The sequence below is a fragment of the Leptonychotes weddellii genome, chromosome 2, assembly GCF_054177405.1.
Source record: "Leptonychotes weddellii isolate Sample4059 chromosome 2, ASM5417740v2, whole genome shotgun sequence".
NCBI lineage: Eukaryota > Metazoa > Chordata > Mammalia > Carnivora > Phocidae > Leptonychotes > Leptonychotes weddellii.
In genome coordinates this window covers 176,659,271-176,681,489 of record NC_138370.1, presented here as the reverse complement: position 1 = coordinate 176,681,489, position 22,219 = coordinate 176,659,271, and the positions used below count along the sequence as shown (strand labels likewise).

The 22,219-nt window shown below is 54.4% G+C and overlaps 2 protein-coding genes across 19 annotated transcripts in view; one reads left to right on the top strand and one right to left on the bottom strand.

The window, feature by feature from the left end:
- NOP14 (NOP14 nucleolar protein) overlaps positions 1-15,229 on the bottom strand; it is a 19,108-nt gene extending 3,879 nt beyond the window's left edge. The window contains exons 1-13 of the mRNA XM_081813181.1: positions 14,917-15,229; positions 12,018-12,152; positions 11,407-11,548; positions 9,334-9,476; positions 8,747-8,881; positions 7,873-7,995; positions 7,053-7,184; positions 5,936-6,203; positions 4,996-5,126; positions 4,370-4,455; positions 3,190-3,325; positions 1,327-1,428; positions 406-849 (exon numbers count right to left, since the gene is read on the bottom strand). Of these exons, the coding sequence (XP_081669307.1) occupies positions 406-849; positions 1,327-1,428; positions 3,190-3,325; positions 4,370-4,455; positions 4,996-5,126; positions 5,936-6,203; positions 7,053-7,184; positions 7,873-7,995; positions 8,747-8,881; positions 9,334-9,476; positions 11,407-11,548; positions 12,018-12,152; positions 14,917-15,111 (2,172 nt within the window). The 5' untranslated portion in view covers positions 15,112-15,229. The remainder of the gene's footprint in view (positions 1-405; positions 850-1,326; positions 1,429-3,189; positions 3,326-4,369; positions 4,456-4,995; positions 5,127-5,935; positions 6,204-7,052; positions 7,185-7,872; positions 7,996-8,746; positions 8,882-9,333; positions 9,477-11,406; positions 11,549-12,017; positions 12,153-14,916) is intronic.
- A 251-nt stretch (positions 15,230-15,480) lies between these two features.
- GRK4 (G protein-coupled receptor kinase 4) overlaps positions 15,481-22,219 on the top strand; it is an 81,793-nt gene continuing 75,054 nt past the window's right edge. For 8 of the 18 annotated variants that reach the window (XM_081812743.1, XM_081812740.1, XM_081812739.1 and 5 more), the window contains exon 1: positions 16,072-16,874. The gene's annotated coding sequence lies outside the window, so the exon portion shown is untranslated. The other 10 variants (XM_081812733.1, XM_081812734.1, XM_081812729.1 and 7 more) reach the window with 5 other exon arrangements.

Here is a 22,219-nt window from a genome sequence, read left to right as displayed (position 1 = left end):
TCCGTACGACGGGCATCCTACGTGGTGGCATTGGATCAGAGATACGACGGACGATCGATCGGGGCAGGAAAGGGGAGCCTAAGGACACGGAGCGAGGGGCAGAGACCGGGCGGCACCTCGACAACCCGGCGGAGCAGTGAGTGGTCAGCATCGCGGGTGTTTCTGGGGGGGGGGGGTCTTAAGACCGGCACAGCCTAGCAGGTCAACAGACGCTAGAACTGCTTCTCGTTACAACGTGCCTTCTGATGGTCACTCCTTCCAGGATTCCCGGCACTCTAGAAACTAGAGACAGGGCTGCGCGCTAGAAACAACGTGGGCCACACGGAGGGAGCTCAAACGTTCTTGGGGCACAGGAAAAAAAGATCTTAATGATACATTCGTCTAACCCCACCTATAAAAATGTTATTTCAACACAGAATCAACATGAAAGAACTGAGCTGTTTCATGAGCTTCTGACAGCTCAGTCATCTGGGGTCCACGCCACAGATGGGAGTCACTGCGTGTGGCCGTGGTGGCGGCAAGAGTGGGGCCCCGGTTCCCTTGGGTGCAGGGGTGTCCGCCCAGCCGCACAGAGGAGAGGCCGTCGCTCTGGACGGCGGGGTTTGATGTCTCACTTTCCACGTCCCACACTCTCCACAAGGAGCACGGACGACTTTTAAAGCAACGCTGAAGTAGAACACGGCCGACCCACTCACCGTGGCCATGCTTGTTTGGAGTCGCGACGTAAAGGATCCCGAGGAGGAAATTAATGAGCTCAGGGATGAACCTCCGCGACAGAGACACGTAATCCAGGAACACGCAGCACACGAACAGGCCCTTCACCACGTCTTGGAGAGACAGGACGGGGCACTGGCACAGAACCACAGGGTGCGGTCAGGGGTCAGAAGAACGTTCCGGAAGGCTGCGCCAGCTGCCCTGGCTGGCGTCCCAGCTGAGGCCTGTGGCCCCAGACCCCGCCCCGCACGGAGGAAGCACCGCCCCTCCCCGCAGCAGGGCCGAGTGGGATTAAACGGGGCCAAGGCGTCAAGGCCCCGGGGCTCCGCCCCTTTCGCGAAGGCCCCGTGTGGCAATCCTGCCACCGAGTGTGCACCAGACGCCGGCCCAGGAAACACGACCACTCGGGCTTAAGCCGAAAGGGGATCGGGGCCCATGTCACACTTGGTGCGTCACCACTGACTCCAAGGGCTCTTCTTTGGTGTCACACCTTCCATAACCTCGCCTGGGCCATCTCCAGGGTCGTCTTCACAGGCCCCTTCCTTGAGCCTCTCCTGCACTCGGGCCGCAAGCGCGACGCCCCTCAGCCTCGCTCGGCCGCCACGGACTTACCTTGGTGAGCAGCTGGCTCATGCACACGAGCGCGGGCGTCACCACGGGGTGCCGGAAGTCGGAGGCTGGAAACAGCGTCCCGGTGATTTTCAAATAAACGAGCTGAAAGGGCGTCACCACCCAGATTAGAGAAAGTAGCGCAAGTTCAAAACACGGCCTTTCCCACAGGCCAGGACCAAAGCAGGTTTGAGCCTCGGGGGAGGGGCCGCGGCGCACCTGCCGGCGTCCCACCTCCACGGCCGCCCCCCGCACACGCCCCGCACACGCCCCGCACACGCCGCGCACACGCCGCGCACGCCCGTTCCCGCGCACGCACGCACACACGCACGCACGCCGGACTCTGCCTGAGCGCCGGCTCAGCACTAACACCCCGACGGCCGGACAGAAACGGGCAGAGGACACGGCGAGAACCGCTCACCGAGATGAGTTCCTCTCAGACACGGAACCGGCCTGGGCTCGGCTCCCAGCAAGGGAAGCGCAGACTAAAGCTACGTCACAGACTCCTCTTTACTTTCCAAATGAGCGGAGACGCTGGGTGGCTGGCGAGGCTACTGCGGCGGCCGTGGGCGCACACGCGCGTTGGAAGGGCAGGAAGGACGGGCTCCCTGCGCCTCCGCAGATGCGCGCGAGTCCACCCGCCGCACCAGGCTCGGCCCGGCCCCAAGAAGCCAGCGTGAGCCGTGGCTCTGGCCTGCGCACCCGACAACGACATGCGAGGCTACATGGGTGGCGGCAGGAGTGCTGGCTCAGAGGATGACACTCTCCGGGGACCCCCGGCCAGACGCGCCCACGGGCTCCCCACCCGGGAGGCACCAGGGAGGCTGCTTCGCGCTGAAGCAGAAGAGCATCCCTGCACCCTGGCTCGGCAGGGTCTGCACACCCTCCATCTGGTCCAAAGGCACCAAGAAATCCTCCCAAACCCCCTGAACACGTCAGGCACACCCCGGAGCCCCCACTTCCTCCTTCCGCAGAGCCCCCCACGCCGCCCTGACCTGGGACTCCAGGGGACGCAGGCTCAGGGAGGCAGAGGGGAAGGGAGAGGACCCGCGGCTTCCCGCACCCAGCCCGCTCGGCCTCGCTTCGCCAGCAATGGACCACGCGTGTCCACTGAGGGAGCGCTTGTGATGGTGACAGCCCGCGAACTGACCACTGCGTCCAGCCGTGCCACGGTCACGAACCCCACGGGAGGCTTAACTGCACCCCCCCACCCCTGCTCACAGACAAGGAGATGGCCGCACAGCTCATCGGAGGAACTGGACGGGGCCTGTCGCACGGAGTCTGCGGGAACAGGCCACTCCGGTGACACAGGGAGTGTCTGCCGGGGGCTGAGGCTCACGGACACCGACTCAGATCCCGCTTTGGGGGGGTCCACTAAAACCAGGAACACAGACCCTGTGTTTTTGAGTTTTTGTTAATCACGGTTTTTCATTTCTACAGAAATCCCAGAGCGGGGAACAGACGGAGCAAGTACTTCTTCGAGGTCATGGATGCTGACGAGGTGGCCCGCAGCCGCCACGAGCTGTTAGAGCCCTCAGAGGGGCTCGGCTGTCTCAGTGGGGCCACAGCAGGGCCAGGGCTCGGGCTCAGTCCTTCCCAACACACACTCATTCTGTTGGCCCAAAGCCTCTTCGCCACGAAGACCACAGACAGCCTCATTCGCATGGAATCAAACCAGTGAAACACACCGCAGTGACGTGTTCGCGCGTAAACAGTCCTTCCCACCTTGTTCCGGTCTGTTCTCCAGCTCAGTCTGGAAGCTCGAGGGCATGGCGAACCCGCCAAACCACGCACATTCCACTCAGCCAGCCCTCCTGGCCGGCCGACAGCACCGGCCCCCGTGCCTGAGACCAAGTCCCCACTCACCACGTCCAGGCCCGGAAACGCCGCCCGGCCTCTGGCCTCAATGGCCCCTTCCATCTCGTGCATGGCGTCTCGCAGGACAGATGTTACGGAGTTGCTTGCAGACTCAGGAAACATCTGGCAAAGATTATATAACTGCCTGTTCATCAGAAACACAGGTCAGGGGAAAATGACCTCAGATAACGAAATCAGAAAGAAAGCCCGCAAACCTCACGTTCACCATGCTCCTGCGAAGTCACCTGCTGGCTGAGCAAGTCAGCCCAGAAGCCCCTGGACGAACCCACTTTTCCTCTTACTGGTCTGGCTGCCCTTCTTGGCAGTCGGGATACTGCTTCTAACACGTTTGTTTTATAACAATCTATATGTACTTTGGCCACCTCCTAGAAAGTCTAACTTCTCAACATCGACGGCAGAAGCATAATGCCGTAAGAAGCACATTCTCCGAGCCAGGCTCGGCGGATGGTTCCAAGGTGCCATCCACAGGAACTTACTGGTTCCTCACAAGCGCTGTGGTAACGGCAGAAGGTGGCATGGGGACGTGGGCTGCGCAGCATGGGGCTGGCCCCAGACAGGCCCCTATGGGGCCCTGGCGCTCACTAACCCTCAATCTACCACACCTCCCTCCGGCCAACGAGGGGCCAGGAGCCACGCTCCAGTCTCTGCCTTCACGGGGGAGCCCGGGGAGCGAAGGCTCAGCCGTCCCTGGGCAGGGCGGGAACGGGAAGACCAGGGGGGCTGGCCTCCCTGATGCTCGCAGCACCAGCCTGTCGGGTCCCACTGAAGCGTGGACCTGGAGCAGGCGGGTTTCTGGACAATACCAGGACACAGTCTACCACGTGTCCCAAACACCCGTCGGCCTGTCTGAGCAGAGCGTGAAATTTCATTGGCGAATGAAACACACAATAAGCCTCCAAACAGCACGAGCAAGGATGAAGTGTTCAACTGTCTGAAAGCCGACTCATTTGTAGTTAACAGCATGTCCGTCCCCAGGGTGATGGGAGCAGTGTGCTAACGCCACTCTGAGGGGGCTGTGGTCACTGAAATCACTGTAGCTAGCATATGCCAGGGGGCCTGTTTACAAAGTCAACCTTACTAACTCCGCGACGTACTTTTATGACTGCAAACAGGGAAAGAGCTGTTCACCTCTGCCCCGCATTCCAGTCAACCTGCCGTGGTTACTTACACAACCAATTTATCAATTACTCTGAGGTCTGGTGGATCATCTGTAGCCAAATCTCCAATGTACTCCAAAAGGAAGCCGAACAATTTCTGCGGAAACACAGGTTGGGAGCAGAGCTCAGTGCCGACCCGCAGAATAAAGCCACCGGCTCACAGGGGGCCGTCCCCTGCGTCTGGCTAACATGTGTGCGCACGCGCCTCGGGGCCACTGACGGGAGCACCTTGCACAGCGCAGGCCAAGAAGCCGGTCCCACACCAGGAGGGGGTCAGCAGAAGGGCTTGGGGCGTGTGCTTCTGCAGGACGGCAGATAGCACCCAGGTCTTCAGACCAAGAGCGCGCCCAGCCCTGTGCCTTATCCGTCAACGGGCAGCACTCGCGGAGAAGAAAAGGCACATTCCAAGTCCTCATCTCCCTGAAGGGCTCGCTCTCCGGCTTGAGGCCACGTGAGCCACACGCCCGGGGCCTCAGTCTCCCTCACCTGTGAGCGGAGGGCAACAGCACCCACTCCGGGGCCCGTGGTGGGGTCACGGCATGGGGCGCTCGTAGCCGCAGGGGGCTAAGACGCACGCACCTCGGACACACAGACGGGGTGGGGGGCCGCCCTGACACTCCCAACACGGGGCACGTACTTCCAGTTTTGCTTTGTTTCCCACGGCGAGACTCGGATGGTTGCATGTTTGAATTCTCTCCACCACCACAAGCTGTTCCTCCATCGTTTTTCCTGATAATAAGGATTTCAGTTCCTCGTAGGATTCAGGAGCTGTCAAAAATGCAAAACACACTTAAAAAGAGAATCACGTTTCTGATCACACAGAGGTTGGAAATGAAACAGAACAGGGGTGATATCACTTCACCACGAGACAACTTCACGCGTATTTCAGACACGCTTTACCTCCCACCAGGACCACCGCCGCTGGATCTAACAGGTGCTCTTGCGTGTCCTGGGGGAGAGGGGCGGTGGGACAAGCTACTGATCGGCGACCAGGCAGCAGACACTGGGTTTAGTGTCCACACTGGCCCAGAATGAGCTGGAAGGAGCCATGTGGCAGAGTGCTGTCACCACCCAGACTCCCACCGATCGCAGGCCATGCCCGAGGGAGCCAGCCTCTGGAAGTGACCGTAAGTCACGGGACAATTTAGGACTGCTCACTAGAACTGGATGATTCTTCTCCACGTCCCAGACCACACAACACACAACATTCGCTGTAAGGGGTTATATGGCCCATAGGAAGCCTCCTCACAGGTGACCCCCATCTCCCAGGCCCCGCCCCAGCTCTCTGTGGCAGCCACATTTCCACCACAAAAGGCTGGCCATGGAAAGAGCACGGCGACCTCCAGTGGAAAGGCGTGTTGTCCTCGTGCTGTGGCTGGCCCACGAAACTGTCCCCAGCCACACGACAGAAGCTGGCTAACACTGGCCAGACACTGCTGAGGAGGACAGTGCTCCTCACAAGCCCAGACGTTATGGGTCCACGTGCCCAGAAGCGCACCCTCGGTCCTAGCGAGGAAGACTTGTCGCTAGGTCACAGAGGTCATCCCAACATGTAAGAAAAGCCAGCATCTGTCTACCTGCAAATGTATAGGGCAGCTCGGTTCTGGCAGGTTCTCGAGCTTTGTGATCATCGCTTGTCATTCTTTTTCCCGGGGCTTGCCGGGGCTCTCTGTCTGGCCACCCACAGTCCTCCTCGCTCTCTGCATCCGATTCCAGGTCTAAGTGTCCCTCGGGGTCACTGCTGTCCTCTGGGTCCTCCTCGCTCGGGTCTTCACCCTGTTCCTCTTTGCTCTTGCCGTCACTAGCTTCCCTGCTTTGCTCTTCCTTGATGCTCATCTTTCCATCCTAGGGTAGAGCAGGGGGACCACAGGCCTCACTACCCCGGGGGAACACCCTGTAGCGATGTCGGACGCTGCACACACAAGAAGCACGAGCACCGAGTGCCACATCCACCCTCTGCACCGGCTGCGTGCCAGGCGGCGAGCTCCAGAGCCTCAGGGCCAGCAGGCCAGGGAACAGCTTCCTGATTCCTGCCGCCAGGGCTCCGGGCAAGGCTCAGCTTCTGCCACGGAGCATCAGGGACCCAAGGTGTGGCAGGCGCCCTGGTGGCCAAGGGCTCCAGCGGCTGTGTCTGCAGCCTCCCACCACCGGCTTTGGGGCTGCGAAACGGTGGGTCAGCAGGGGCTTCCTGACACTGGGCTGCACCTGGAGGTGGCGGGACCTCAACACCTGGGGGTAACCCCTGACTACGCTCTCCTGCCAAATCCCCCAGTGTTCTGTGAGCACCCAGCATCTTGGATCCCCTTCTGCTCAACACTCCTGGCCTCCTCCTGTATTCCCGCCCTGAAACCAGGCTGATTCTCTGAAGGGGAAAGGGTGTAGACCTAACAGAGTTTTAGAAACTCAATTATTTTACTGGCTCCCGAAACAGCAGTGCTGAGCCTGCAGATAACCACACGCTTACGAGTGGAGGAAGCCGATGTCGGCGAGCGAGGACACAGCACGAGGCTGGCGTGCCCCTTCTCCAGCTAGCCTGCCTGCAGGTGCGGGATCGGACCCGCCACGCACTCCCACACGCAGAGCACATGGGCGTTTTTACAAATTCAATTTCCATCTGGGATGAACCTCTCAGATACCAGAAACCGTGCTTCTGAATTCAGAGAGCAAGTAAGCCGGCGAAGGCAAACTCCTTACTGTGTAGGAAAGCAAGCGCCTGTTGTCTTTGTCCAGAACGAAGCCGTCATTTAGGTCGTCCGCGGACAGGTGCTTTGGTTTTCTAGCATCACCGGCCTCGTCCTCGCCACGCATTCTCCGCAGTCTCGCAGCCTGGGTGGGAAGGAAGTGTCGTGGGAGGCACACCAGCCCTGCCCTCCTGCCGGCCATGGTCCCCGGGCCAGAGGCTCCGAGCCTGCCTTCTCCCTAGTGTGTAGGGACCTCCTACCGCACGCAAATGGAAACAAGTATCACAGCACAAGTGCGTCTAGTCACCTGGAAGGCAAGCCCGTGGTTCTAAGGTCTTTCTGGCTGAGCTACGCAGACTTCTCCCCACCGCGCAGCCACGGAGGGGGCAGGCACGCCATGGGGGCTCAACCGCGCGGCTGTCTGCACACAGGCCGCCGGCCGGGAAGAGGCCCGGGTGGGGCTGGACTAAAGGGCCACATACAGAACAGTGCGTCAATGGTCATTTTTGTTTTAGAGTAATGAAATTTTAAAAGCCTTTTTTAAGGCACAGAAAATGAGCTGAGAAGGCCGTGCACTAGATTGTAAGCAGCTGTTCTGAGGTAAGGGGATTAGAGCAAACTTTCATTTATTTGGTGTATTTGGGGTATCATCTGCATTTTTCTTGTTTTTATATCAAAAAAAGGAATTTATTTATAGTAAAAGAAACTTTAAACAGTCTAAGAAGATTCCTTTGATAAAACAGCGCATCTGCAGCCCACCTCACAAAACGGAGAAGAAAGGCCTCAAACCCAGAACCCGCGGTGCCCCATTGCAGTCGCGGTCACACCGGTACCTCCAGCTTCTGGAGCCGATCCTGTTCCTCCTTTGCCAGCTCCTCCTCCGTCTTCATCCTGTTAGAGGGCTGGGCCTTCCTTTCAAGGCCCAGCTCACGAACCATCATGTCATACGCGTCAGGCTAGGGCAGAAAGAAGAAACTTTTCACTTTTAGTCGTTTTTTTAAATGATCTGCACAAGCAGCTTCCTACGTATCCGGTAATGTCTGGACATCATGAAGGAGGGAGACGAACCGTATCCAAGTCTTTCCTTCTTGAAAGAAAACTGTTCTAACCAATCTGCAGGACCCTTTAAGGTCACATAGGATTTTTCACTCCTGGGAAATTCTTCTCAGAACATACCTGCTTTAACAAAACTAAACATTGTTCATTAGGCATGAAGCCCACAAAACGGGCTGGGGTAAAGGTGGCAGCCACAGTGTCAGTGGCCCACAAAGGTGGACGGCTGGCCACGCGCTGTGGCCGTCTGGCGAAATCCTGGATACTTCCTAGAAGCCAGACACGCAGGTGAATGCCGCTTTTCCAACAATTTAGACTAAAAAGGATGTGGTAGGAGCCGTACACCGTTTGGAGGGAAAACTAAGTAACTGTATATATGGACGTGCAGACATGTGATGGGAAAAATCAAACACTGTCTGGAGAAGGCCTCCCCTCGAAGGATTTCTCATACCAGAAGCAACCGTTTTCTTTAGTTTAATTATCCAGGAGTAGATACTGAAGTCTCTTTTTGTCTAGCTCTACACGGACACCACACGTATCCGGAAATTCCACGGAAGCTCACTGGAAGACAGAGGAACTAAGAGAAAAGGAACAGGCCGGAAGGGACGCTGGCCTCCACCAGTGGAGGAAAGGTCCAGTCCACTTGATACGCACCTTGGGGTGCTCCTTCTTATCCCTGTTCTCGGACTGGGGAGTTCTGTGTGTCAGGAGAGTCTGGATTTCTTTCCAGTCTTGATCCAGCTTCTCTGTGAGCTCCAGGGCACCTTCCCGTTGTGCCTGTCTCTCCCTCTGCGGAGAGAGAGCAAGGTGGTGCATCCTGCCAGTGCGGGGCTGCGAGCGAGCAGCCAGAGTCAACGCGTTCGGATCAGCAGCACGAGACACCCCGAGAAATGAGTGTCTTAGGAAAGCGAAGCTACAAAATCTCAACACACAGAACTAAGTCCCTGCTATCAACTGTTCACCTGGATGCTCTGAGCAGTTTGCTGGTAGTAAAGACAGCGATACACGTCAACACACAAAGCCAACCAAACAAAGACACCCCCAAGTCCTCCCCAAACACAACAGACCGTGAGAAGTATACGCAAGACGAAGTGTAAAATATTCCTATTCAAAACGAATGCTTCTGTTAAAGTCACAGAAAACGTTAAACAGAGCCTAAACACACACAAGGAAAGAAGAGCCCGGGAGTTGTTTTGGTGAGGGTCCCGGGCCAGAGCGCCCCACCGGGAGCGCTAACACACCTTCTCTCGCTTGGACTTTGCGATGAGCTCTTCGATGAGTTCTTTGCGTGACCTCGGCTTCTCCTCCTCTTCCCCTTGCTGCAGTGGGGTCTTCTTATGAAGGAGGCCACCACCGCCTCCAAAATGGGCAGCGGTCAGCTCGGCTGGGGACAAAGGGCAGGAAAGGCGTCTGTGAAGCTGGCGCTGGCGCACAGACCGGTTCCTGCACTGGTCCGCCAATGTTCATCCAAGCGCAGATTTGACAACCAATCCCATATTCAAGGAAAAAGTCCTCCCGCAGCGTAGCTGCACGAGACCACAGGCACAGCGGCATGTAAGAAATCCCCAGGATGAACCACCCCGAGAAAACCCAGAGCCATAAAACCCCCTGACTGGGACCCGACGCCTGGAAACACCAAGGCGCTACTAGTTAACTGTGTTCAAATCTCATGAACGATCAGCAAATGCAGTAAAACAAGGCGGAGTCTGCGTCTCGGGACAGAAAGCCCAGGATTGGGCCGCAGAGAACCTGCATCCCTCACGCCTCCTCGGGCAGGGGCTCTGAGACTGGAAGGTCCTGAGGGCAGGAGCCTGCACCTGCAGCAGGGGCCCCTGTCGGTTAGCCGGCCCCGTCACCGCGGCAGAAGAGAGAAAACACTGTGGGAATCATCCACTTGGGATGGACAGAAACCTTAAAAAACCCAGAATCTCAGATGAGAAAATGGAAGCTTGCATGGGAAGCAATTTCCCCCAAATGACCTGCCAGTAACAGAAACAGAACGTTCAGGCTGCTTTCCCACAGCAGGCCCACAGCCCTCGCCCCCTTGCTCGCGTGGCCACCTGTTCCCGGCCACACCTGCGCAGATGGATGTGCGTGCGGGAAGGAGAGGCCCGTGTATTGAACCGCCGACTCCGGCCGGGCTCTTGAGGCCGCCTGGCAGTGATCACCAGGGCCGAGGGTGCTCCACTCCCCCCGGCTCTCAGCGCCCCCCAAACCCCCCCAGAGCAGCCCTGGGGCTCAAGTGGCTGGGCTGTCCCTTCCCAGCTACTCAAGGAAATGACCTAAGCAACTCCACTGCCTTTTGTCCCAAATCAACTTTTCTTATTCTATCGGGTCATTATCGGATTTCTCTCCTGCTGAAGCGTTCCTCACCACCCTCTCCCACCACGGCTTCTGGAACCCCGCCTTCAGTCCTGACTCTCCCCAACTCTCCCATCACTCCCCTTGGCTTCCTGCCTCCCCTCTGGGGTGGATTCACCAGTTCTCATGGCTCCTATCGCCAGCAGCAAGGCCCCCTTCCCACTCCCTTCTGAAAAGGCTCTCTCTATGGGGTTTGCCCCCGAGCTCCAGGACTCAGCAGTGGCCCCCAATGCCCCACCTGCTCTTTTCCTCCCATCCCTAAGGCTGCAGCTCCCGGGACTCGAGGCCTCCCCCGGACGTCCGGCAACATTTCAAACTGCCCCAAGCCAGTGTGTGTCACAGGGTAGCCCATCTCAGTGACTGGCAGTCCCACGTTAGCAGGTGCTCCGGCTGAAACCCTGGGAACCCTCTGATCCCTCCCACACCTCCATCACAACGAGGTAAGAGCTACCTGACAGGATTGACCTTTACGATGAACCTCTCCCACTCTAGGGCGGACACCTCATCACGCAGCCAGACAAAACACAACGTACTTCGGATGATGCGTTTGTGAAGTTATAAATACACGTATGCTCAAAAGTAAGAGCTTTTCTTTTCTAAGTTACCTGGGTTTTGATGAGCTCATAGCCAGATTCAAAGGATGCCAGGAAATGTCTAAGGAACAGCTGAGCCCCCAAGGCCCAAGGCTGGGAACACATGGAACCTGACTTCTCCCCTAGTGACCTGAGCATCACAGCCTCTTGTGCCGATAAGCCTGAGGCCACTCGCCCTGTGGAGACCAGGCTGTCAACATGAAGGTACCAAGCGCTTACCTTCATCACAGTGAGCTAGGACCACCTAAGTGACCACATTTAACAGGTAAGCATGCACAAAAAATCTCCAACAATGAACCATGCAAAGAGAAAGGCACAGAAGACGAAACCAGCAGACCGTCCCTGGCTCCCCGTCCTCACCAGACAGCGTTCCGCGCTCCTCAGTGTCGCTGTCACTGTTGACAATGTCATTATGCTTTTCGACGTCTGCCAAAGACTGGCCGTAATGAGTTAATTCTTCATCTTCATTTAGGTTGTAGATGCTTTTTTTCTCATGTTGCCGCTGACAGAAGAAAAAAAAAATCAGCTTCCTAAAATTTCCAATCCATTTAGTAGCAAAACCCAGGTATTTTTCCACTATTTGTATAATGTGACAACATAGCCCAAGCACATCAGATTTTCTGGGTCATCTGAGCAATGATCCAGAGATAAACAGCAGCCACAGGAGGTAAATGGATCAGTGGGCTCACCCGAGCCATGGGCAAATCCCGCTAATGTTCCACGACCGACTGGCTCTCCACCCGACCGAGCCGTGAGCCCACTGCAGTCAAGAACTCAGGACACCATGTTGTCCTCGAGTCAAGATACTTTTCCACCAGGCTGGTGGCCAGATAAGGCGCCGCACTCGCCACCGTACCTTGTGTGGGGGGGTGCCCACACAAGTGTAAGTGAACGACGGGGTGACCACCTCCTTCTGCTTGGCTTCTGTGGACAACTGTGGCGTCAGACCCTCCTCCCACTGTCCTGCATACCTGCTGTTCCAGGGCAAACCTCTTCATCATCTTCTCCTCCGAGCTCATGTTGCTACTGTACTCCCCAAAGCGCTTATCTGTGAATACGTTGGACTTATCTCTTTCTTTGTATTCCTTCAGTAACGTCTGGGTGCGCTGGAAAACAGATCACAGAAAAATCTAGTGTGGGTCCCGGCAACTGTGAGCTCTTGATGGCTCGGCGATCTTGGTCCCTAAAGAGGAAATGCCCCCACAGGGGGACACATGATGGTTCCAATGAATTATAAGATGCCACTGTCACGGCCATTCTGGATGCCCGAGGCCACCGCCACCAACAGTCAAAAAAGGGCTAATCTACTGGCTGGAAAGACAGATCTCAGTTACTGAGGAAGCGGGTTGCCCCCATATAATGAAGGCAGAGAGGACTGTGTCTGAAGCTTGGGGGGCTCTCTAGGGTGTGCCTTGGACTTCTGTGCCCAGTACTAGAGGTTAAAGAAAAATAGCAGCAACCCAAAGAAAGCAGAACGATGAGTACGCGGAAGTCGCTCCGTCAGGTAGAGACGCCAGGGGAGCTGAGGTTCTAGCCGCAAGGAAACGAACAAGGGAGACGAACAAGGAGGTGAAAAGGACGCCATGCGTGTCAACTACGATTACACAGAGACTGTAGTAGGATTGCCCATTTTCTCTCTGTCACACGGACGCCTTCGTTTGTATACAGTCGATCCTTGCTCCTCTTGGATTCCGGATCTGCAAATCTGTCTACTTGCTAAAGGTTACTGGGACCCCCCCAACCACTACCCACAGCACTTTCGTGATCACCCATGTGTGTGAGGCCTACAAGGTACAGTCATGAATGTGACAGCTCAGACTCGGGGCGGGGGGGCACCTAGCCTCTCTGTCCCCAGAGGCCTCACCTTCCCGCTGGCCCTTGCTACGGGGTTATGGGATCACAAGAGTTTATGCAAGACTGCTCAGGACAGAGCCGGGCACAGGTACTGCCGTCTGTTACATGCTCAACTCTGGGTTTGGGTCTCGGCACCCCCAACCCTGACCTGAAGAAAGTTCTGGCATGGTTCCTCGTCTCCGTTTTCTCATGTGTAAATGGGGATGATACCGGTACTTCCCTCATAAGGCTGACTGAGGATTCAATATACACTTCTTGATACAATGCCTATTCCACTGGGAGGGGCGACGGACACGTCAACTCTGGTTATCTCACCACCTGAGCGAGAACGGAGGAGCGCGACTCTGGGCCGCCGGATGGTGCTGACCACACCTGCAGTCTCGCTGTGCACGCAAGTGCTACCCAAAGCACCGCCCACTGACTGGAGCAGAAGACACACGGGACAGCGCGTTTACTTCTGAGGGACGGTCACCGATGAGAAGAACAGGCCCACCTTGCCGCCCCACGTGCCCCGACACTCACCGCACGCTCTACCTGCCCTGGATGACCCGAGTCCCCTCTGGACAGCTCTGAGCCCTCCCACCCCACGCTGTGCCACACACCCCGTGACAGGGGACAACGGGCCTTCATCCCCACCTGTAACATTTTGCTCACCCTTCCAATCTTGAGTGTGACTCCCTCTAGGAAGGAGTTTCTGATTTTCCTATCATACCTTTTGACTTGAGCCCCCAAAGCACCGGGGATGGGAGGAGACACCAACACCCGCCTCTGGGCCATTCACTGCCGGCCAGAGCACGGAGGTGACTCTGTCAGGTACTACAGGGATGAGCACCCTGCCCTACTGGGGCTGTAAGGCTTGGGAAAGTATCCGAAGTGGTGACTTGTGCTGGCCCCTGAGGGATTTGGGGGGATAAGACAAGACTTTTGGACAAACTGGGTTGCAAGAGGCAAAGCAAGGATAATAGGTTGTGGCCAGATTGAGAAAAGGTCTGAGAATGACAAGCTGAGAAACAAGAATAATGTCTAGTGTTTAGGCAACACTTAATATGTACTATTTAATCTTACAACAACCATTAGGGAAAGGATGGATATTATTATCCCTGCTCTAGAAATGAGAAAAAACGCTTCGCTGGTGGAAACAAATAGCTGCTCTGGAGCGCACGTCACCCGGTCCCCCATGGTCCCCCACGGCTGCCCTGGGGGCCTCATCAGCCCCGGACGTTAGTCTTGTCAGGTCCTTGGCAGTAAGGACGACACTCCCTTCAGTTCAGAGAAGGACTGGATAGCGCCCTGCATGGCAGAACACGGAGGACAGGCCCAGGAAGGCTGGGTTGGCAAGTCCTCACTGACCTTTAACCCCCAGCAGCTAGGAGGGAGCTTCAGGCTTCCCAGACATTCAAACCGAGTGAAGCCCAGCCCTTAGCTGAGACCCTGGGAACCGTGCAGGTCCCTTCTGTGCCCTGACTTTTCCACCCACCTTAATTTTTTCGGTAGGATACTATGTGTCTTACTGAATACTGTTAAACCCAAGAACACGTCTCAGAGGACGAACATGGAATGCCACCTGCACAGAGGCTGAAAGGCGCAGAATACTCTGGGACGGTCAGCACAGAGGGTAGCGTTTCAGTCTCCCCGCGAGGGACACGGTGCTGTGCTTGGAAAGACAGACGCACTTGTTCTCCCAACATCCGTGACATCCCTGCCCTGCGAAGAAAAGGATGCGCGGCCCCTGGACCAGAGGCTCCAAGTCCCCGCGAGGACAGGCTGGAAGAGGCGTGCACGGGCGCCCCGTGGAACCGAGGAACAGGGGCACACGCGTGCCGCGTGTCCACCGAGGCCAGCTTCCCAGGGCCGGCTCCCTGCAGCGCGCGCAAGAAGATCGGGGGGACCCCCGGCCGGGGCACGCACCATCCTAACCACCGGACGCTGCTGGAGACCCCAGGGCTCTGGCGCTCTCCGGACACCCCCCACCCCGCCCCGCCGGCAGGTCCCCGCGGCGCGGCCCCCGCCCCTTACCTTCTGGATGGCCCGCGCGCGCGACACCCCGGGCTGTCCCACGGCATGGCGCGCCTTCCTGCCCAGCACCGGGAACTTCTGCCGGTTCACCTTCACTTCGAACGGGTTGGGGATGGGCCTCGCGCGGCCGCCCTGTGCCCCCGCCGGGGCCCCGGGGCCTTTCCTGCGCGCCGCCGCCGGCCTGGCCTTCCCCATGGCGCTCCTGCCAGCTCGCAGCCCCACTCTGCCAGCCGCCGGGCGTGCTCCCTCCGGAAACGCGTGCGGGCACCGGGGAGCCGCCCCGCCCTCGTCCCGCGAGAACCGAGCCGGCGAGAAGTACACGCGACCCGCAAGCTAGCCTACGCGCCTACAGGCGAGTGACTACAACTCCCAGCAGGCCACGCTCGCCGGACGCACCTCCTCCTCCTCCCTGCGCGCGGCCTTCTGGGAGCGGTAGTGCGCCGCGCCGCACCCGTCTCAGGGCGCGGAGGTGAGGGGAGCGCTCGGGCTCCCTCTTCTGGGAGGCCGTTGGAGGGAGCCGGCAGCTCTGCGAGTAGGCGGAGGCGGCGGCGGCGGCAGTAGCAGCCGCCGCCGCCGGGGCGAGGGGCAGCCCCGGCCGGTGAGCCCCTCCCTGAGTTGGGGCTCGGCGGAGACTCCGGGCGGCCCGGGAGCCGGGCTCTGAGGAGAGAGTTGCCCGTGCCAGGCGCGAGCGATGAGGACGAGAGCCCGGGCCCCGGAGCGGCGGCGGTGAGCGCAGAGTCCTCCGCCGACCCCGCTGCCAGCTCCCCTCGCCTTAGCGACGCCCCCGCCGGAGGCCCGGGCCTTGAGGACGAGGTCTTCCCTGGCCGGCGCCAGCAGCGGCCGAAGCGGCGGCAGCGGCGTCGCAGGCGGGCCCGGAGGCGGCGCGGCGGGTGGTGGCCGTGGCCGTGGCGGCGGCGGCGGCGGCGGCGGCGGCGGCGGCGAGTCAGCTCGCCCAGACCCCGCGCGGGGTCGCCGGGGCAGGTGGCGTCCTGCGAGCAAGGCGCGGAGGGGGCGGTGCCCCCTCCCCCTCCCCCGCCTCTTCGCGCCCGCGGATCCCGGCGGCGGCGGCGGCGGCGCCTGCGCGCCGTGGAGCTTGAGAACCTCGTGGCCAACTCGCTGCTGCTGAAAGCGCGCCAAGGTGGGTGTGCACGGCGGGCGCCGGAGCCTCCGGGGAGCCCGGACCCACGGTCCGCTCGGCCTCGCTCTCGGGACCGGCGGGTCCGAGGCGTCCGCTGTCCTGCACCCCTTTCAGCACCTCCGGACCCCAAGTAAAGGTAGCCTGCGCCGTGCGCTCGTTAGTCTGAGCCTGCTGCCGAGACCTGCCGCCTCCCCGCAACGTCCAGTGCGTCAGCGCCCGGCGAGCAGGGTCCTAACCCGAGGCCGAGGAGGCCAGACGGCCTCGCGAAGCGGGCAAGAAACGACCAGCCTTTGTGGTTTTTAAAGGACAAAGAAGAGAAGCCTGTACGCGGCCCTGAGCAAGAGCCTTACTTAGCGTTTGTGGACTGGTATTTTAGCATAGTGTCTTGATTTTGAGCTTTGAGCTGAGGCTTTAGGGTGTGTAAATGGAAGCAAGTCAGAGTTCAGCCTTCTGTCCGTGTAAAAGCAGCAGTTGGCCCAGCCCTTCCGTCCGGAGATCGCTGGTAGAGCCCTCTGTGTCCAGAGCTGCCCACCTGTAGTCCTTCAGCCCCTGGGCTCCTGCGGAGTCGGTGATGGAGCAGGTGCTTCGTGTTTGTGCTGCGATCGATCGCGGTTGATGCCCGCGCGAGGTGCACACTGGCCAGAACCCCGTGTTGAAGACCACGTGGAAAGGGCGTTTTATGCACCATGTCCCAGGGCTGGGCTTCCGTCCTGGGCGCACATGGCCAGGAAGGGGTGCTCCTGGTGACTTGGGATGCTGTTGGGAAGCATCAGTGAATTCCTCTTGTGATTGGAATAGTGAATAAGGCTCTGTGGGAGAAGTTAACCTGGAATATCGCTCTTTTCAGATCTTTGGGGTCTGTTTCCTTTTTAATCCACCCCCCTTCCCATCTGTGTCCTTCACGAGGAAAGGTGGGATCAGAAAGTGCCTGGTTCCTCAACTCATTGGAGACCTTGGGTCAGAAACATTCGTCAGGAATTCTTGCAGTAACAGTCAGTGGTACCGAGAATTAGATACCCAAGAGAGGGTTTAAATGGAAGGATCCAGATTTAAAAAGTAGTGAACTTTTATTTTCTAAAGTGTCTCCTATTATTAAGAGTTGAGAATAGAGACCTCTTCTTGAATTATTCTGAATAGAAGACTGAAGGTGGGTGGGAAGAGAACGGGGTCTTATTTTTCTGTCAAGGCAGTGGGGCAACCTCCGCAGTAGGTTTCAGTGGAGCATTTGTGTCTGGTGTTTCTCACTTTGAACTCCAGATTGGTCACAGAGGTGACACGTCCTCCGTGGAAATCGGGTCTGACCCAAGCTCAACCTGTTTTCTTTCCACTGTACCATCACCTTGGCATAATGTACAAAACGGACTATTAAGCAGATTTCTGTACAATGCTGTAGAGATTAGATAAGGAAGTAAACGTAAGTGCTCTCTAAGTGCTAAATACATAAAACCAGGGGCGCTTTGCTGTCTCCTTCAGAAGAGTGTGACTTTGGTCTCGGGGTTGTGAGTTCGAGCCCCACGTGGGATGTAGAGATTACTTAAATAAATACAATCTTAAAAAAAATAAATACATAAAACCAGTATTTTCTGCCATAAAGCCTAGGACTGCAGTGATACTTTCAAAAGAGTTTTAATTTTTGTTCCCTAAAGTATTAACTCATAGTGGTGTAATTGTTAGGAGGTCTGCCCCTCATCAACAAAGAGTGTTTACTCCTGTGTTCAGAAAGAGTCTTTTTGTCTGTGTGGCTAATGGTTAGAGAAGTTAAATATGAAATATCAGAAAGATGAATATATACTGAGTGTTGGTTATAACTTAGGGCTGTTCTCCCAAGTTGAAACTTTATTTGCTTTAGGAGCTCATGCATGGCTAGTTCTTCATTTAGTTTCTCTGGCTCATGTATTGGAAAATTAATGTTTGGAAGGATTGGCTCTGGGAATTACACTGTTGATTTAATATTATGAGTGAGTCCAGTAATTTTCTAGACTTATTTCAAATAAAATCAGTCTCTGTTCTCACACAGAAGGTGTTTAAAACCGTTCCTCCTTTTAAGGAATGTTGGCATTGAAAAAGTTGTCACTTTGCCAGGCACACTTTAAGGAAGTAGAAAATGATCATACTGTTAATAAAACACAAAATCGCTGGGTTTTTTTTAACATTTAAAATATTTTCCTGTGTTATACATTTGTTAAGCAATTTGTGACCTCTGTGACCTCTGTGACAATTTAAGGTTAATGATAACCTTAAATTGTTTCACATCATACTTCTGAGGAGACTTTCACCGCATTTTGTCTCTTGGAGAAATTGATAGCATAAATGCAGAGAGGAGAATAAGGATACATTTAATGTGGATTTTGGTCTTCAATGTAGTATTCTGTTCAGATTTCAAACGATAGTGTGATTAGCAGTTGCTCAGCATCTGACACAGAGTTAATACACCTGCTATCATTCGTGCTGTCTTTTGCTGAGGCTTCCTCCCCAGGATTTTGGTTGTAAGGGGTTTCTAGAAGTAGCTTATAAATCCTTTGATTCCAGAAGTATAGTAGCTAATATTTTTGTTTCCTTCATTGCACTTCATGTGATTCCACACCCAAGAGCTACTTAATACATTATTGTTATAAAAAAAAAAATGAACAACTTTTGTGTTCATTTGGACATGTTCTTGTTTGCTTGCTATTCCAACCTTCTGTGCAGCAGGCCCTCCTTGCTTTCTTCTTGTTCATTTTTTTCCATCCTTCTAGAATCCAGTTTACCTTCATCTTCATAGCTTGCTCTGATTCTTCCAGTTTGGAGGCACTCTCTGCCCTCGGGGAATTTGGAACGGGGTTTAGAACACTGTGTAGTCAGTGATTCTCAAGCTAAATTGTAATCCATGTGTGGGCAGGGCATAGGTTTACCTTGATTTTTTATTCTTTTCAGTGCTGGCTAGCCATATAATCGGTACTTGGTAAACAGTTGGAGACTAAGGGGGTGATTTGTTATTTTGCTAAATTCAAGAAAGAGAAGGTGAAATTCATATTGAAAACGAAAGGATTGGCTCCATTCGGAGGGAATAAAGTAATAATAATAAATATAATTTATTATATGTATATATAACAATATATATTATATAATATATAATATAATTTATTATATTTATATATATAATAATAAACATAATAAATAATAAAGTTTGCTGTAGTGCCTGGTGGTTGATAAGGATAGCTAACATCAGTGCCCGTTTGCTTTGTCCAGGAAGCAAGCTAAATTCTTTATGGGCATTATCCCAGCCAGTCCTATCCCTCCTCTCCTAACCTGTAAAACCGGACTGACAGTAATTCTACTTCGAAGGATAACGTGGCACAGTGCTCGGCACTCAGAAAGTGCTCAGTAAAGGGTAATAGTTGTGGCTGTAGATTTTGTTATGTCCAGTGTCATGATGAAGAGCTGGCACTTGAACATGCAGTTGTGTTAATTGACCTTGAACCTCATTCTTTGTCTCTAGTCCATTCTCATTCTTAGATTTCCCAAAAGCATAGCTTTCCTTTTCCTGAATTCTCACGTGTGGGAGGTCCTTGAACCTCATTTAGCCTTAAGCTTTATTATTTCTCACATCCATTCCTGTCTGTCCTCACCCAGTGCACACCCCTCGCCCCCCAACGCCATGGTCCCCTATAGCTCTTAAGTTGGCTGAGGGCCAGAATTTCCTAGCTGGTCTTATTTCCAGACTTTCTTCTCCTTTATCATCCCCAATGCTGCTGGAACACTCTGTCTAAAACACCCATCTGTTCTCTTAATCTTCTGTTTACAATATGGCCCTAGACCTCCATTCCAGGACCCCCCCAGGGTCCTACCTGACTCAGTGACCTGCTCGGCTTTCCTTGGCCATCTGTAATACACCCCTTCATGCCTTCCCGCCTGCTGAAGTCTTGTTCCTCCTCCGTGTTCCAGCTCGAGTGTCTTTCCCAGAACTTTGACACTCCTGCCGGAGGCTTGCTCGTTCCATCTTTTGTGCCCAGGATGAGCTGTTACTGCACTGGGCTGACTGGCAGCAGCTCCGGGTCTCCCTTCTGTGTCACCACTAGCCTTGTGGTAGCACCCAGTATATGCTCTACAAATGCCACTTGTGACTGAGGACAAAAGAGCACATCTCAGGAATTCTTTCAATACCGATGATAACCAGAAATTAAGGTTTCAAACTAAGCTGTCTTTTTAGACTAGTGGTCTGGAAATAGGGAACAAAAACTGAGATTTTATTCAACTTTAGAATGTCAGTAGTGAGTGCTTTTTATTTCATTTTGAATTTAATATTTGTTTTTATTAAATCAGTATTAAAATGTAATTATATCTGCAAGGCAAGCTCTAGTTCCCCTCTCAGTATTTACATGCTCATCACTAGCAAAGACAGCAGGATCAACTATAACTAGTTATGATGTTAGCAAAAGGCCAGGCACATGTGTTTCTGTTTTTTTCTTTTTTGGGTTTTTTTAAGAATGGGAACACTTTGTTTTTACCAAATTGAACGAGAGTTCCTAGTTCAAAGACCACATGGCAATACCACCTTGGTTGCCCCCTTACTGCTGTGCTAATTTGTCTCACTTCCCAGCAGAGACATTGTGCTTGAGTGTTTGCAGGGTAATCCTAGATCCTTTTTGTGAACATTTGTGTGCACTAAGTTTGCCAGGTCAACAAGGCTACTGGTGGTGTTCCTCCCCCCGCCCCCCGACCTCTAGGGGCAGGTGTTATTATTCCCTTTCACAGATGAGGGAGGGAAGGAGAAGTGACTTGCGCAAGGTCACATCACTAGTAAATGGGAGCATCAGGGTTCAGGCCTGGCCCCAGACACATGATCTAACCAATCATGTAATGCTGTCTGTTGAAAGACTTCCTCAGTTTGCTGCTTTTAATGGAAATGGGTTGATGTTTTGTCTTTAGCTTCTGGCATGAAATTAGCTTTCTAGATGTGGGAATGTCGCTCTTTGGAACAGTGAAAGCATGGTTGACAGAAGTTGGGATGTGGCAGGGAAGGTGGGGCCACTGGATTCGCATCTGACAAGGAGACATTTGGAGACAGTGTCTGTGTTTGAGCCACGAGAATTACAGAGCCAACAGTGTTGTTCAGAGTTACATTGGGAGTCCATACCAGAGCTGAAAGTGATGGTAAAGTGGCGATGGGGCAAGGCCTTCCTGACGTCACTCTGGTTCTGGAAGTAAGGGACTCGGTTTTTATTACATTTGCCTACCATGCTCGTGTTCTTTCCTTCAGGTGCTTCATTGGGTTAAACACAGCATGTTCTCAAAAGGACAGCCTCCTCATGTCCCTTCATCGAGCTAGGAACAGAATTCTTGACTGGTTCTGTTCTACTAATTTAAAAAAAATTTCCAAAGAATCCATAATTTTAAAAATCAGAGAATAGTAGGACTTCTGACAGAAAGCTCTAGCCTTCCTCATACTCCTCCTCCTCTAGACTGAATGATTATCCCTCCCCCACCCCCCCACCTCCCACCAATTCACATGTTGAAACCTAATCCCCACTGTGATGGTATTTGGAGGTGCTTAGGTCATGAAGGTAGAGCCCTCATACAAGGGATAGTGCCCTTAGAAAAGATAACCCAAAGAGCTCCCTGGCCCCTTGCACCATATGAGGACTCAATGAGAAGACAGCCATCCGTGAACCAGGAAGCAGGCATTCACCAGATGCTGAGTCTGTGCACCTTGATCATGGACTTCCCGTCTCTAGAACTGTGAGAAGTGTTGTATATAACCCACCCCCCATGTATGGTATTTTGTTATAGCAGCAGGAGCAGACAAAGACCCCACTCCCCTCAGGTGCAGCCGCGTTGATTCTTTTCATGGTTTCTGTTTTAGTTACTCTGGTGGTTACTGTTGCATTTCTGAAGAATAGTGCTTGTCAGTTTAGACTTCTATTAACTTTATGCTGTTGGATGAGGACATAGCTCCTCTAAACCAGCTCCTCCGTCTTCTTTCTCCCTCATTCATGTAGTTACATCACTGTTCTAAATTTCTGTATTGGTTATCTTTATAACTTAAAAAATTATTGGAATTCTCAGACTCTAAGACTTTTGCTCCCAAAGGGCATGGAGTATTATTTTACTGTTTATATTAGTCAGCTTGGGCTGCCATAACAAAATAACACAGACTGGGTGTTTTTTAAAATTTATTTATTTATT